Here is a 17,059-nt window from a genome sequence, read left to right on the forward strand (position 1 = left end):
TTCATAAGCCAAAATGGCATAAAGCAAAGAAGCAATTACCTTAATTTACATGGGAAAAATCTTTCATGTTCCTAGAGTCAAAAAATAACATCTCCTAGGCTTTTTTCTTACACCTTAGGACACATCTTGCTAAGGGATGCACAAAGTAAATGGAGATAAAACACAGATGCACACAGACCAGTTCAAAGTTATGGTGGCTTGATGTTGGGAGGCTGAAGCAGTTCTCAGGGAGAGGCGGCACCTCTCCCAACACTTGGGGAGGTGCGCAGTCTCTAAAAAGCTCACTGCAAAACAAGCTCGGGATGCTATTGTCACTTTTCAGTCTTTTTTGTAAAAGCAAAAGTCCTCAGATTTCTTCCAGTTAGTAAAAACACGTACTAATGTAGGTCCTTCATAAAAGCCAAGTGGTGTAACCTGATCTTGCAAAATGCAGGAAATACTTGTATTACCAGCTGCTCTACTGAGAACTGATAAGGGGGAGGGGAACGTGGATAAGGGCAAGAAGATCTGTAAGGTTTCTGTGGTAAATCAAAGCAAGAAATGATAGTGGGCTTCGAACAAGGTAGTAGTAGCAGATGTGGTGAGAAGGGGCTGAATTCTGGCTACATTCTAAAGGTAAAAAGGAATTCCTGATGGATTAGACAGAAGATGTAAAAGAAAGTGTCTCAGTTGGCTTCAAGGCTTTTGACCTGAGCAAAACAGATGTGATTGCTCCAACTAAGATAAGGAAGGCAAAACATGGAACAGCCTTGAGTTCAGTTTTGTTCACGAATTCAATTCTGACATGCTAAATTTGAGACACCTATTAAAGATCCAAGTGGAGCTGTTGAAAAGGTAGTTGGATATTTATGAGTCTAGAATTAATTTAGAAGAAATTTTGAATTTAATTTACATTTAGAAGATGTAAGTTTGTAAATTACTGGCATACAGATGGTATGTAAAGTCATGAGACTATTTGAGATCATCAGAGAGTGAATAAGTAACCAGAAAAAAGAAGAGGACCAATGTCAAAGAGGAGAAATCAGCAAAGAAGTCTAAGAAAGAATGACCAGGCGGGTCAAATTCTCAGTTGTTTCTACTTATTTCTAGATCTGGAAGTTCCAGTTATAATTATTATTATGGTTTTCTGTTCTAATTCTGTTCTATAGAAATAATCATATTGTTTCTGCATACAGCCATGTTTTTAATGTTTATTTTTTTAGTGTGAGATATAATAAATGCATAAAACAAATGCACAGTTGAACAAATTATTATAAAATAAACTTCCACTATTAGCAACCCCAGAAATTCTTTGTGTCCTTTCTAGATCATAATTTCCTGCCTCTTTCCACTCTACCTCCCTCACCTTGGTGATAACACTACCCTACCCTTTATGATGATCCATTTCCATGTTATTCTTCATGATTTTACCACTTTATATCCCCATCCAAAATTTTTAAAAAATTAACATTTGCCTAGTTTTATACCTTCTATGACTCATAGTATATATATTCTTTTGCATCTTTTACTTAATAGTGTTTGTGAGAGTAAATGTAGTGTTGTATGTTGCCCTTTAAATAAGTATGTTCACAGGAATACAGTAATCCATCATTGCTTTGTTTGATGCAGAGAAAAGGGAAAAGTATGCCATTTTGGCAAAAGCACACTGTATTTGACAAATGTTGTCAGAGTACTTCAACCCTTTGTGGGAAAGAGTCTCATCTCTCCCTCTGTGTTTCTAAAGTCAAGCATAGTATCATGCCTAGATACTACAAATGAACTAAACTGGAATTTAGGAGATTTATATTCTAGTCCTGATTATGCTAAAATTTGTTATATCCCTTAATAGAGTCTTTCCATGCTTCAAGTTCCCATTATAAGATGGAGATAATGGCAACCCCAGCTGTATTTGAGAGAGAGAGAGAGAGAGAGAGAATGTGTGAGAAAAAGAGAGACTCAGATTTAAAAAAAAAAAAAAAAAAAAAAAAAGGTGGGGGAGATTATACATCCAAAAACATTTATTGAATACCTTAGTCTAGTCATGATATATTTTAACCATAGATGACAGTATACCACATACATTTTTCCCTACCTTGGTTTTTTTTTTTTTTTTTTTTTTTTTTTTTTTGCATAATACGTCTTAGAAATTACTCAAAATCAGGTGGTACAGTCGGTTGAACGTTCAGCTCTTGGTTTCAGCTCAGGTCATGATCTCAGGGTTGTGATCTCAGAGTCATGAGATAGAGCTCCATGTCTAGTTTCACTCAGTGTGGGGTCTGCTTAGGATTCTCCCTCTCCCTCTGTCCCTCCCCCCACTCATGCTTACACACGCTCTCCCGCTCTTTAAAAAAAAAAAAAAAATCTTTAAAAATTACTCAAAATCAGCAAATACAGGCCATCATTTTTTATGGTTATAGAATAATTTTATATCATTTTGTTTAGAAAAAGGTCATTTTCATTATATATATTATTGTTATTAATGTGCATACTATTATTTCTATTATTTCTTCCTTTCTATATGTAACTGTATTTTTCCCAAATCTTCTTAATTCTATCACCTCATACATTGCAGCATATTTTCATTAAGTGTTCCTTTCCGGTCAGTGGGTATAACCACAGCTGAAATCACTCTGTTCACACACTTCTACATGCTGTCTCCTTTGCCTGAAGCTACATCATAAGCATTTCTCAGGTCATCAGGAATTCCTAAAAATCACTTAGTAACAATAGTTGCCTCCAGGGAATGGGGACTTTTATTTTGTATGCAGTAATTCATACAGAATTCAGCAATAATTTATGCTGAATTTAACACAAATATTTATGTAGCTTTTGTGCTTTTTAAAAATTAAAGTTTTTTTTAAAAAATATTTTTATTTATTTATTCTACAGAGATCACAAGTAGGCAGAGAGGTAGGCAGAGAGAGAGAGGGAGCAGAGAGCTGAGCAGAGAGCAGGATGCAGGGCTCCATCCCAGGACCCTGGGATCAAGACCTGAGCTAAAGGCAGAGGCCCCAACCCACTGAGCCACCCAGGTGCCCCAAAATTAAAGCTTTAAAATAATTTCTGAAAATCTATTTTAATAGCTATATAACATTCTATTACATGTATGATCATTTCACTATCCCCTGATGTTGACCATTTATGTTGATTCAATCTGAAGAAGCATCAGTAACTTTTCCCCCATTCTACCCCAAACACTGGCCTCACAGATCATTCATCTAGAGAGCTAAAGGAATACAGAGAAGCTGAAATTTGCAGTATAAAAAAACATACACAGGCACACCAGACATACAGCTCAAGTATCAGGTAGAAAGAAAAAGTTATTAAGATCATTCTGAGTAAGTGACTTACTAAACCTGAAAATAAAATGGAATTAAACATCTCATGTAGGAAAACAGACCATTATAGAATTTCTGGCCACTGAAATCCCATACTTTTTCCCAGTCAGTACTATATTTCATATCTAATCAATAATCTTCATAGGCAGTATCCCCTAGTAGGCCCACAGCCCTGTAGATCCAGGTGTATTCTCTATCTTAACACTGCCCACCACAGATACTAGCTTGGAAATAAGATCAGTGGCTTTGGGCTAGAAAAATTGATAGTATAAATATTAGAGTCAAAACAAGACCATGAGTTACAGTAATACTAGAATAGCTCATAGATGACTAACATTTCCACAGGTAACAATTATAATTATAAGCTATACACAGAGATACAAGAAACATGTATTTTACATTAGTCAAATTGTCAAAAGACAGAGAATCTTGAAAGAAGCAAAAGAGAAGAAATTTGTCATGTACAAAGGATCCTCAATAAAATTAATAGCTGGCTTCCCATCAAAAACCATGGAGGCCAGAAGGCAGTGGGATGGCATATGTAAAGTCCTAAAGGAAAAAGACTGTCAACAAAGAATTCTATATCCAAATAGTACCATCCTTCAAAAATGAAGAAGAAATTAAGATATTCCCAGATAAACAAAAGTTGAGGGAGTCTCTTACCACTAGATCTACTCAACAAGAAATGCTAAAGACTTTCAGACTGAAATTAAAGGACACTGGAGAGTTATTCAAAGAATAACAAGAAGAAATAAAGAACACTGGTAAAGCTAACTGCATAGGAAATATAAAGCCAAGTAATATTGTACTTTTGGTTTATAACTCCTTTTTTTTTTTCTATATATGTAAAGGACAAATCCAGGGGCACCTGGGTGGCTCAGTCATTAAGTGCCTGCCTTAGGCTCAGGTCATGATCCCAGGGTCCTGGGATTGAGCCCTGCCGGGGATTGGCTCCCTGCTTCTCCCTCTCCCACTCTCCCTACTTGTGTTCCCTCTCTCATTGTGTCTCTCTCTGTCAAATAAATAAATAAAATCTTTAAAAAAAAAAAAACAAAAAACGTGCCTGGGTGGCTCAGTTGGTTAAGCAACTGCCTTTGGCTCAGGTCATGATCCCAGGGTCCTGGGATGGAGCCCTGCATTGGGCTCCCTGCTCAGTGGGGAGCCTGCTTCTCCCTCTCCCTCTGCTGCTCTGCTTGCTTGTGCTCTCTCACTCTGTCAAATAAATAAATAAAATCTTTTTAAAAAAGGACAAATGCATAAAACAATGATTATTAATCTATGTTAATGGACATACAATGTGAAAATAATTAGTGACAATAACAATATAAAGAGGAAGAAACAACGATGTATAGGAGCAAAGTATTTATATACTGCTCCAAATCTGAATAAGTCATAGATGAAATCATATTGTTGTGCAGTTAAGATATTAATTATAATCTTGAAGGTATTTCCTAAGGAAAACTTAAAAAAATACAGAAAAGGAAAGAAGGGGGCGCCTGGATGGCTCAGTGGCTCAGGTCACGGTCTCAGGGTCCTGGGATCGAGCCCTGCATCGGGCTCTCTATTCTGCAGGAAGCCTGCTTCCTCCTCTCTCAGCCTGCCTCTCTGCCTACTTGTGATCTCTGTCTGTCAAATAAATAAATAAAATCTTAAAAAAAAAAAAAAAGGAAAAGAAGTGGGCATCAGAAAAAAGATGCACTACAAAAGATCAATTAAATACTAAAAAAATCTAGTAATGGTAGAACTGAAGTGCAAAAGACACATTAGACACATAAAAAACTAATAACTAAATGCCAGAAGTCAGTTCTTCCCTTACTAGTAATCAGCAATTATTTTAAACGTAAATGGATTAAATTCTCCAACTAAAAGGCAGACACTGCAGATGGATTAAAAATTTAAAACCCAGGGTGCCTGGTTAAGTGTCCAACTCTTGATCTTGGCTCAGGTCTTGATCTTGGGGTAGTGAGTTCATGCCTCATATTGAGCTCCACGCCCAGCATGGAGCCTACTTAAAAAACAAAAACAAAAACAAACACACACAAAAGAAAAAAATTAAAAACAACCCATGATCCACCCATACACTTTCTATAAGAGACTTGTTTCAGATACAAAGAATATTCATTCTTCTCAGGTATACTGGGAAACCCACAAATATGTGGAAATCAACACATTCTTTTTTTTTTTTTAAGATTTTATTTATTTATTTGACAGAAAGAGATCACAGATAGGCAGAGAGGCAGCCAGAGAAAGAGGAAGGGAAGCAGTCTCCTTGCTGAGCAGAGAGCCCGATGTGGGGCTCGATCCCAGGACCCTGGAGTCATGACCTGAGCCGAAGGCAGAGGCTTTAACCCACTGAGCCACCCAGGCGCCCAAATCAACACATTCTTAAACAGTCACTGGATCAAAGAAGAAAGGAGAAATTAGAAAATACCTCGAGATAATTAAGAATTAGAGCACAGCATACTGAACTTATGGGATACAGCAAATGCAGTGCCCAAGGAAATTTACAGCTGTCAATACCTTTTTTTTTAAGGTTTTATTTATTTGAGAGAGAGAGAGAAAGCGAGCACATACACAAGTGGTGGGAGAGGCAGATGGAGAGGAGGAGAATCCCAAGCAGGCTCTCCACTGAGCATGGAGCCTGATGTGGGGCTCAATGCCAAGACACAGAGATCATCACTGGAGCCAAAACCAAGAGTTGGATGCTTAACTGACTGAGCCATCCAGGTGTCCCTACATTTAAAAAAAAAAGAAAAAAATCTCAGAGCAACTAGGTGGCTCAGCTGGTTAAGCATCTGTCTTCAGCTCAGGTCATAATCCTAGGGTCCTGGGATTGAGAGCCCCAATTGGACTCCCTGCTCAGTGGAGAGCCTGCTTCTCCCTCTCCCTCTGCTGCTCTGCTTGTGCTCTCTATCAAATAAATAAATAAAATCTTTAAAAAAAAATCTCACATCAATAATCTAATTGTATACCTTAGAAACTAGAAAAAGAAAAGCAAACCAAACCCAAAGCTAGCAAGAGGAAATAATAAAGATTGGAGAGGTAAATGAAACAGAAAATAGAAAAATAGAGGAAAATCAATAAAACTAAAAATCAGTTCTTTTAAAAAAATAATTTTTAAAAAAAATTTTTATAGACAAAGTCTTATTTATTTATTTGACAGAGAGAGGGAGAGAGCACAAATAGGGAGAGTGGGAAAGGGAGAAGCACGTTCCCCACTGAGCAGGGAACCAGATGTGGGGCTAAATCCCAGGACCCTGGGATTATATCCCACGCCAGAGATAGCTGCCTAACTGACTTAGCCACCCAGGTGCTCCTAAAAATTAGTTACCAAGGGTGCCTGGGTGGCTCAGTGGGTTAAGCCATTGCCTTCGGCTCAGGTCATGATCTCAGGGTCCTGGGATCGAGTCCCGCGTCGGGCTCTCTGCTCAGCAGGGAGCCTGCTTCCCTCTCTCTCTCTGCCTGCCTCTCTGTATACTTGTGATTTCTCTCTGTCAAATAAATAAATAAAATATTAAAAAAAAAAAAAATTAGTTACCAAGATCAACAAAATTGAAAAACCTTTAGTTAGACTAAGGAAAAAAAAGACTCAAATTACTAAATTTTAAGTTTAAAGGAGAATACTACCCACTTTTCAGAAATAAATATTATAAGAGAATACTATTAAAAAACTGTATGCCAATAAATTGGATAACCTAAATGGACAAATTCCTAGAAGTATAGAATTACCAAAACTGACTCAAAAAGAAACAGAGAGAGAGAAAGAATCTTATACAGGCTCCACATCCATTGTGGAGCCTGACACAGGGCTCAATCTCATGACCCAGAGATCATGGCCTGAGCTGAAATCAAGAATCAGGTGCTTAACTGACTAAGGTGTCCAGGTGCCCCTAACCGTCTGACTCTTGATTTTAGCTCAGGTCTTGATCTCTGGGCCATGAATTCAAGCCCCAAACTGGGCTCCGCACTGGGCATGGAGCCTACAAAAACAGACAGACAGTCAGACCTATAATCCCATAAACCAACAAAGAAAAGTCCAAGACTGCACAGATTCACTAGAGAAGTTACCAAACATTTAAAGAATTAGCGGGTACCTGGGCAGTGGCTCAGTTGGTTAAGCAACTGCTTTCAGCTCAGGTCATGATCCTGGAGTCCCAGGATGGAGTACCACATGTGGCTCCCTGCTCAGTGGGGAGTCTGCTTCTCCCTCTGACCCTACCTTAGTACCAATCCTTCTCACTCTTCTAAAAACTGAAGAGGAGGGAAGAGGGAACTTTCTAACTCATTCTATGAGGCCATCATTACTGACACTGACACCTGATCAAGAGACTACAAGAAAAGAAAACTACAGAACATCCCTTTTGAATACAGATGAAAAAATCCTCAATAAAATACTGGCAAACTAAATTCAGCAGCATATTAAAAAGACTGTAACTATACACTATTACCACATGGAATTTATCCCAGGAATGCAAGATGGTTCAACATATAAAAATCAGTCCATATACAACATTAATATACTGAAGGAAAAAAAACACACATGATCAGACCATCTTAACTGATGTAGACCAAGTATTTGACAAAATCCAATAACCCAAAATGATAAAAACAATAAACTAGAAATGGAAACCTCAACATGATAAAGGCCATTGTTACAGATTGAATTGTGTTCCCACATAAGATGTGATCAGTCCTAATCCTCAGGACCTTAGAATGTGACCTTATTAGGAAATAGGGTCTTATGTGAATTAAGATGAGATCATATTGGATTAGGATAGGTCTTAATCCAATGATTAGTTAGTATCCTTACAAAGAGAGAAAACAGAGACACAGAGGGATAATATCACTCATAATGAAGGTATAAACCGGAGTGATGTGTCCAACCCAAAGAATGCCAATGACTGCCAGCAACCACCAGAAGCTAAGAAAAACAATAAATGTTCTTCCCCAGAGCCTTCAGAAAGAGGGCACTACCAACAGCTTGATTTTGGACGTAGAGCCCCCAGAACAGTGAGATGATAAATTTCTGTTGTCTCAGGCCATCCAGTTTGTCATCTTTGTTAGAGCAGACATAGAAAACTAATACAGCCATATATGAAAAATGCAAGATTAACATCAGACTCAATGGTAAAATGGGAGAGCTTTCTACCTAACATCATGAATAAGACAATGAGACCACTTTCACGACCTTATGCAACAAAGTACTTGAAGTTCTAGCCAGAGCAATTAGGCAATGAAAACCAATTACAAGACATCCAAATTGAAGGGGAAGAAGTAAAACTATCTCAAATGAGATGATCTTTTTATAAAACCCTAAAGAATCCACCAAAAACTCTTGGATCTTATAAATTCAGCAAAGTTGCAGAATACAAAATGAATACACAAAATCAACTGTATTCTATACATTAGCAGTGAATAATCCAAAAGAGAAACTAAGGAAACAATTTCATTTATAATAGCATCAAAAAGAATAAAACAGTTAAAAATAAATCTAACCAAGGAAGTAAGAAATTCATATATTGAAAACTACAAAACAATGCTGAAAGAAATTAAAGAGGACATAAATAAATGGAATGACATCCTTGTTCATGGCCTGGAAGACTTAATATTGTTAAGATGATAAGACTACCCAAAGTGATATATGGATTTAATGCAATCACTATCAAGTTCCCAACCAGATTTTTTACAGAGATAAAAAAACTGAACCTCAAATTCATCTGGAATTGAAAGGCACCCAGAATAGCCAAAACAATATTGAAAAAAAACAAACTTGGAAGACTCACACTTCCTGGTTTCAAAGCTTATTACAAAGCTATGGTAATCAAAACATATCCTTGACATAAGGACAGACATATAAACCAAAGGAATATAACAGAAAGCCCCCAAATAAACCTTCACAGCTATGATCAATGTCTCACTTCAGCAAATATTCCAAGTTCATTCAATGGAGAAATGGTGTTGGGACCACAGCAAATGGAAAATGTGTTTTCACGTGTAAAAAAATAAAGCTGGAACCTTAACACAACACATATAAAAGTTAACTCAAAATGGATCAAAGATCTAAATTTAAGAGTAAAAACAGTAAACTCTTAGAAGTAAACATTGGAGAAAGGCCTTGTGACACTGGATTTGGAACAAGTTCATGAATATGATACCAAAAGCATAGGCAACAAAAGAAAAAACAATGGATTTCATCAATATTAAGAGCATTTGTGTGTCAAAGGATACTATCAAGAAAGCAAAAAGACAACCTACAAAATGGGAAAAATACCTGAAAATCATGTATCTGATAAGGGATTAAAAAACCTAAAACTCAACAATAATGAAAACAATACCACTTCATGACTGCTCTGATGGCTATAAAAAATTGAAGATAAAAGCACAAAAAAACCCAAGTCTTAGGATGAGAAAAACCTGGAATCTTTATGTATTGCTGGTGGGAATGTAAAATAGTTTTGCCAGTATGGAAAATAGTTTGGCAGTTTCTCAAAAGATTAAATACAGAACTGCTATATGATCCAGCAATTCCATTCCTAGGTATATATCTAAAAGAAATGAAAGCAGAGACTTGAACAGTTATTTGTACACCAATGTTCATTATTCACAATAGCCAGAAACTGGAAAATGATCCAAATGTCCATCAACAAATGAATGGATAAACAAATGTCATATACACATACAATGCAATATTATTCAGCCATAAAAATGATACTTTGATAATATGCTAGAACATGGATTTTCCTTGAAAACACTATAACTAGTGAAGTAACCAAAGGACAAATATTATATGATTCCTTTTATATAAAGTACCTAGAATAGGCAAATATTAGAACAATAAATTATGGGATTAACATATAGACAAAAAATACATGACAATAATAAGAGGAGGAAATAGAATTATGTAATAGCACAGTTATATTCACACGCTACGTGGCAAATATGAACTTAAGTAACTGTGATTACGAATGCATGTTGTAATCCTTAGAGCAACTTCCTATAGGAAAAAAAAAGACAGACATAGCTTAAAGTCCAGCTGAGGAATCACAACAGAACACTAAAAAATGTTTAATGCAAAAGACAACATTGAAAGAGTTGAGGAACAAAACAGATGGAGCAAAAAGAAAACAGTAAAAATGTAAATGTAAACCCAACCGTATCAATAATTACAAGATATACAAATGGATTACATACTCCAATTAAAAGGCAGAGATTATCAGGCTGGATTAAAAAGCCAGACCCAACTATATATCATTATCCATAAGAAATGCACTTTAGCTATGGCACAAATAGATTGAAAGTAAAAGGACAGAAAATAAATAAATAAATAAAGTAAGTAAGTGAGTAAGTAAAAGGACAGAAAAAATATATATCATGCAAATACTACGTGTACAAAAGCTGATGGGGATCTATTAGAAAAAGCAGACTTCAAGACCAGGAAGATTACCAGATATAAAGAGGAATATTCCATATTTTTAAAAAAGATTTATATATTTATTTGAGAAAGAGAGAGAGTTGGGGGGGGGGGCAATGTGTGAGGGGCAGAGTGAGAGGAAGAGACAGAATCTCAAGCAGTCTCAGTATGGAGGATGAGGGGCTCGATCCCACAACACTGAGATTGTGACCTGAGTTGAAATCAAGAGCCCAGCACTCAACCAACTGAGCCACCCAGGAACCCCAAGGAATATTTCATATTATAAAGGAGTAAATTTACTATAAATGTATGAGAACTTAACAGAATTTCAATTAATAGAAGGCAAAAGCTAACAACTAAAAAAGAGGAATAGACAAATCTACATTTGTAACTAGAAACTTTAAGACTCCTAATTAGGGGACCTGGGTGGCTCAGTCATTAGGTGCCTGCCGTCAGCTCAGGTTATGATCCCAGGATCCTGAGATTGAGACCCACATCGGACTCCCCACTCAGTGGGAAGCCTTCTTCTCCCTCTCCCACTCCCCCTTCTTGTGTTCCCTCTCAGTGTCACTATCTTTCTCTGTCAAATAAATAAACAAAATCTTAAAAAAAAAAAAAAGACTCCTAATTAACTGATGATACTAGCAAAAAAAAAAATCAGTAAAGATATAGAATATCTGAATAACACCATAAATCACTTTGACCTAACTGATATTTAGAGAGGACTATACTGACAACTGAAAGAGCACTATACCAACTTTACTAGTCTTTGTCAGTGTGCAAGTTAACTAGATAAGACATGTACTAGGTCATAAGTCAATAAATTTCAAAAGACTGCAACCTTAATGAGTATGTTCACTGAATACAAAAAAATTAAACTAGAAAAGCAGTATCTAGAGAAGCCCCAAATACTTATTTTTTTGTTTTATTTTTATTAACATATAATGTATTATTTGCCCCAGGGGTAATGATTCCTGTTCAGCAGGGAGTCTGCTTTTTTCTCTGCCCCTCCCCCTCCTTGTGCTTGCTCCCCTTCAAATAAATAAAGTATATATTTTTTAAAAAGTAGTTCTAGGAAAAGAACTAGAAAAAAAAAGTTCTAGAAAGAAAGGTAGATTATTGTTCAGAATCTTGTTCTATTACATACATATGATAAAAGAAATCTTATTGATTATTTACATTTATGATCTTAGGGTGCCTGTGTGGCTCAGTTAGCTAAGCGTCTGCCTTCAGCTCAGATCATAATCCCAGGGTCCTGGGATGGAGCTCCATGTCCGGATCCCTGGTCAGCAAGAAAGTTGGCTTCTCCCCCTCTCTCTCTCTGCCCCTCCCCTGCTTGTGTGCACTCTCTCTCTCTCTCAAATAAATAAACAAAATCTTAAAAAAAAAAAAAAAAAAAAAAGACTTACAATCTTAAAGTTGTGATTAAGACTCTTGGTGGTCTCATAATTTCCATTAATTCCTTCTTCCTCAGTAAACTCACAAATGTTAGTTGGGTATACCTGACCAAATAAAAATTAGCTTTCTTAGCCTCCCTGCAGCTAGTTGTAATCTGCAGCTATGTCTTACCAGTGGGATGAAAATAGAAGCAGTGTATACTTCTAGGAAGTAGCCCTAAAAACAGGAAACTTTCCTTTCTCCTTCCTATTCTATCTTGTTTGCTAGAATATTGTTGTGATGGCTGATAGTGGAGTAAGCCAACTTGTACAGACGGCAAAGCATCAAAACAGAAGAACCCTAAGCCCTAATGACTGTGTAGTCAACACAATATCCCTGGCACTGTGTCTATACATGAAAGAAAAATAAATCGCATTCTGAAATCTTTGCTATTGTTATTTTTTGTCATTTTCAGTCAAACCTTATCCTAGTTAACACTAACTGAAAAAAATTAATAACTAAGAAAAACGATAAAAAAGTGATTTATGAATGTGAGAAGAATCTATATCATCACAGTCTCAAAAAGACTGTTGAAAATATTAAGACAGCTAAGGCCTGGCAGGTGAATTATAGAAAATCTGAAGTAACTGTACCATTGCATACTTAATTGGCCTAAACAACAAAAATTTACTAACCTGGGATGTTCTGGTATATTCCTCATATAGCCTATCATACTCTTTACTCTTTTCCTGATACTGAGAGTGGTACTCTTGCAGTTTTTTACCAACTGCATCAATGTTGTCTTCTTTTACCAGCTGATCCTGTACAGTTAAACACAAGAAATAAAGGATGTTAACATTATGACACGTGAATTTTTCCACATCTATTATTTTTAAATTGCTTTTCTACTGTAAGTTTAAGCCACTGTATTAAGCATGCAAAAGCACTAAATCCTTTTTTTAACTCTCAGTCTTTAGATCACATCAAAATAGTTAATACTTGAAAAATTAAGAAACAAAGTATAAATAGGAAACAGAAACAGAAGTATTTTTATACAAAGTTAATAAGGACATGCAACAAGCTATTAAGGACAGTAGCCAAAAAATAAGTTCCAGAAATATCTTAAATCTTAAGTGGGAAATTTAAAATGACTAGATTTGTTCTTTTTTTTACTGATAAGCCTGGTAAATTAAAATGAAGTGATGTTAAAAATGACTTGAACAGCTATCAAGAACTTCTATAGGGGCATGTCAGTGGCTCAATCAGTTAAGCATCTGCCTTTGGCTCAGGTCAATCTTGGGGGTCTGGGGATCAAGCCCCACATTGGGCTCCCTGCTCAATGGGGAGTCTGCTTCTTCCTCTCCCTTTCCTCCTCCCCGCTGCTCATTCTCTCTCTCTCTCTCAAATAAATAAATAGTCTTTTTAAAAAAACTTCTATAATCATACCTGTTGGTATCTGGACACTGGGTACATTAGCTTCACATCAAGTTTGGGATTGTACTGAGCAAGAGATTCATGATGATAGTGGTTAATGAGCTCCACCACAGAATTAAATGTCAGAGGATCAGAAAAGCCGTATTTACCATCTCGATGATAGATCTTTATTAATTTATTATTGCCTCCCTTCCTGTGAACAAGACAGCAACTGTAGATTTTTTTCCCCAAAATTTTATCAAAGTACTACTTTCATATGGAGATATAAAAGTATAATGTCATGTAATAAACAAGTTTTACTATGTTAATGAGACTGGAACTGGTAAAAAGGCATACACAATTATGTGTGTAAAAATATATACAACATCTTGTTATTTTTATAACTATTTCATTTATCTATAACATATCTTGATTACTAAAGGCAAATATACTTATCCAGCAGTCAGCATCAACAAATTTAACAAAAATAATCACTTAAGAAAAATAACTAAAACAGAAGTAAATTATATCTTTTGTTTATTTTCTGAATGGATTTTCTAATTTAAATTCTAATAATATTTTTTTCAGAAAGAGCAGAGACAATCTCTTTGGGACCTAAAGATGCAAGGTTGTGTGTCTGTGGGGGAAAGCAGACGCCATCTCTGTATGAAGGGGGATGATAAACATTGAGTCACACATAATCACCAACACCCTCAAGGTTTTATTGTGAATGTACAAACATGGATGATTTATAATTGTGTAATTAATCTAGCACCTTACATTATTTTGTCTTTTATATTTGCTTATAATTCTTAGAAATGACTATTTATTTAGACCATCACAATAGTTAAATGATTCAACAGATTCAACTGTCTTTCAACTGCTTTCTAAAGTATAGCTTTTGAAGAGCTATTTATATTAGAATGAGGTAATTTGATGCTTAAATAGTTTAGACCACTTTTGCTTATTGAGTCATATCCAATGGTTCCTTAAAGATAATTTATAACCAAAGCTTAAAATGGCAGTGTTTTCCAAGTTCCACACAGTGTAATCAAACCACAGCAGGTTGATTCATTCTATCATAGCAAAACACTGCCCCATTCCCACTCAAGTCTTCTTCTAACAGCATGCAGACTTAATGGGGGGAAAAATATGTCTCCACATCTCTTTATGCCACGCTATTACACATGATAAATGAGGCACTGGGATTTGTGAAAGGTCAAACATAACAGGTTTGAATCTATGGGATGATTTAATAATGCTTATACAAAATCAGTATTTAGATGGATGAAGAACTATTCCTATAAAATGCATATTAGAAGGACCACCTAATCATATGTAGTTATTATAGGTATGTACACCCAGACATATACTCACAATAAATACAGGCTGGTCTCTCTGTTAGAGAAAAGTTAAAAGGCATGCATTCATTCAAAATAACTTTATTTGGGGCACCTGGGCAGCTCAGTTGGTAAAGCATCTGACTTGATTTCAGTTCAGATCATGATCTCAGCAGGGTGGTGAGATTAAGCCCTGTACCTGGCTCCACGCTGGGCATGGAGCCTGGTTAAGATTCTCTCTCCCTCTGCCCCTCCCCACTCTAAACAGAACAAAACAAAACCCAAAAAGCTTTGATCATTATATATGCCAGGAACTGTATGAGGTACAGTTCACATAAGGATGAACAAGTCAGACTTATTTTAAAATAGAACATAACAATAGTGCTCGCTTCGGCAGCACATATACTAAAATTAGAACATAACAATAAACTAGATGCATCAAATGGTAATAGGGCCTATGGAAAAAAATAAAGCAGAGTAAAGGAAAGAGATCATTCTGGGGGTGGAGGGTTTGCTATTTTATATGTTGCACAAGAAAAAAACCCTCTATTCAGGTGACATTTAAGCACAGTTCTAAATGAAGTGAGTGAACTAGCACAGCAGATACCTAGGGGGAAAGTTTTTCAGGCAGAGGGAACAGCAAGAACAAAGCCCCTGAGGTAATAGCTTGGTTGGCATGTTCAAGGAACAGCAAGGAGGCCAGTGATGCTGGGGCTGAATGAGCAAAAGGGAGAGCACTAGTAGGAGAGAAGTAAGAGCTGTAAAATAAGCTCAGATCATATAAGAGTCTGAAGCCAATTTATGGGCTTTGGCTTTTACTGAGTAAGATGGGGAGACACAAGAGGATTCTGAGCAGAATGATATCATCTACCATGTATTTTAAAAGGCTCACTCTAACTGCTGGGTTAAGAAGAAACTGGTCAAAGTGAGTAGGGGTAGAAGTAGAAAGATCAGTTTGGGAGACTATTAAAATAAACTAGGCAAGTGATGATGGCATCCTGAACAAGGATAGTAGCAGAGGAGATTGTGAGCAGAGGAGATTGTGAGATCGTGAGATTCTGAATATATTCAGAAGAAAGCTGACAAGATATACTGATCACATGGACAGATATAAGAGAAAGAGACAACATAGAGAGGATTTCAAGTTTTTTATCTTAAGAAATCAAAAGAATAGAATTGTTATTTATTGAAATGAAGAAGATTATATAAAAAGAACATGTTTAAAAAGGGAAAGTATTTTGTTTTTAGACATGTTAAGTTTGAGATGCTAGTGAACATCTGAGGGTAGATGATCCGGCAGTCTACTTGAAGAATCTAAAGTTCAGGAACTGTCAGCCTATAGATATTACTTGACATGAGCACAGTTGAACAAAAGAAGAGGTCCCAGGTCTAAGTCCTGGGGTTCGCCAATGGTTAGCAGTTAGGAAGAAGATGAAGAAACAGCCAAGGAAACCAAGAGCAATTAATAAAGTTAAAAGAGGGACGCCTGGGTGGCTCAGTTGGTTAAGCAGCTGCCTTCGGCTCAGGTCATGATCCCAGCGTCCTGGGATCGAGTCCACATCGGGCTCCTTGCTCTGCAGGGAGCCTGCTTCTCCCTCTGACTCTGCCTTCCACTCTGTCTGCCTATGCTCGCTCTCGCTCATTCTCTCTCTGACAAATAAATAAATAAAATCTTAAAAAAAAAAAAAGGTTAAAAAAATAAATAAATAAAGTTAAAAGAGAACTAAGAGCATGGTGTATTTTTAAGAAAGCATTTCAACAAAGAGAAAATGATCAACCAGGTAAATGATCTTAGGACTTGGTGAAGTAGAGATCACTAAATGATCTTGATAAAATAGTTTCAGTGGACTGTAATTGATTAGAGAGAGTGAAAGAAATGACTACAAGAGCTGTCTTGAGGCGTATTGCTATAAACAGGGAGCAGAGAAATAGGAAAGTGATTAGAAAGAGATATAGACTCATGGAATTTTTTTTTAGATTTTATTTATTTTAAAGATTTTATTTATTTATTTGACAAAGAGAGAAAGAGCTCCAGCTGGGGGCAAGGGGGAGAGAGGGAGAAGCAGATTCCCCACTGAGCAGGAAAGCCAACCCAGGGCTCCATCCCAGGACCTTGGGATCCTGACCTGAACTGAAGGCTGAGGCTTAAGGGACTGAGCCCCCCAGGTGTCCTTCTTTATTATTCTTAAATGGGAGATAGT

The 17,059-nt window shown here is 36.5% G+C and overlaps 1 protein-coding gene across 2 annotated transcripts in view; it reads right to left on the reverse strand.

The window, feature by feature from the left end:
* Positions 1-17,059, reverse strand: part of PIK3R3 (phosphoinositide-3-kinase regulatory subunit 3) — a 122,320-nt gene that overhangs the window by 20,617 nt on the left and 84,644 nt on the right. For both annotated transcript variants that reach the window (XM_059374604.1, XM_059374605.1), the window contains 2 exons: positions 13,552-13,732; positions 12,801-12,926 (listed from right to left, as the gene is read on the reverse strand). In XM_059374604.1, the coding sequence (XP_059230587.1) occupies positions 12,801-12,926; positions 13,552-13,732 (307 nt within the window). The remainder of the gene's footprint in view (positions 1-12,800; positions 12,927-13,551; positions 13,733-17,059) is intronic.

Source organism: Mustela nigripes, chromosome 14 (genome assembly GCF_022355385.1).
Source record: "Mustela nigripes isolate SB6536 chromosome 14, MUSNIG.SB6536, whole genome shotgun sequence".
Classification (NCBI taxonomy): Eukaryota; Metazoa; Chordata; class Mammalia; order Carnivora; family Mustelidae; genus Mustela; species Mustela nigripes.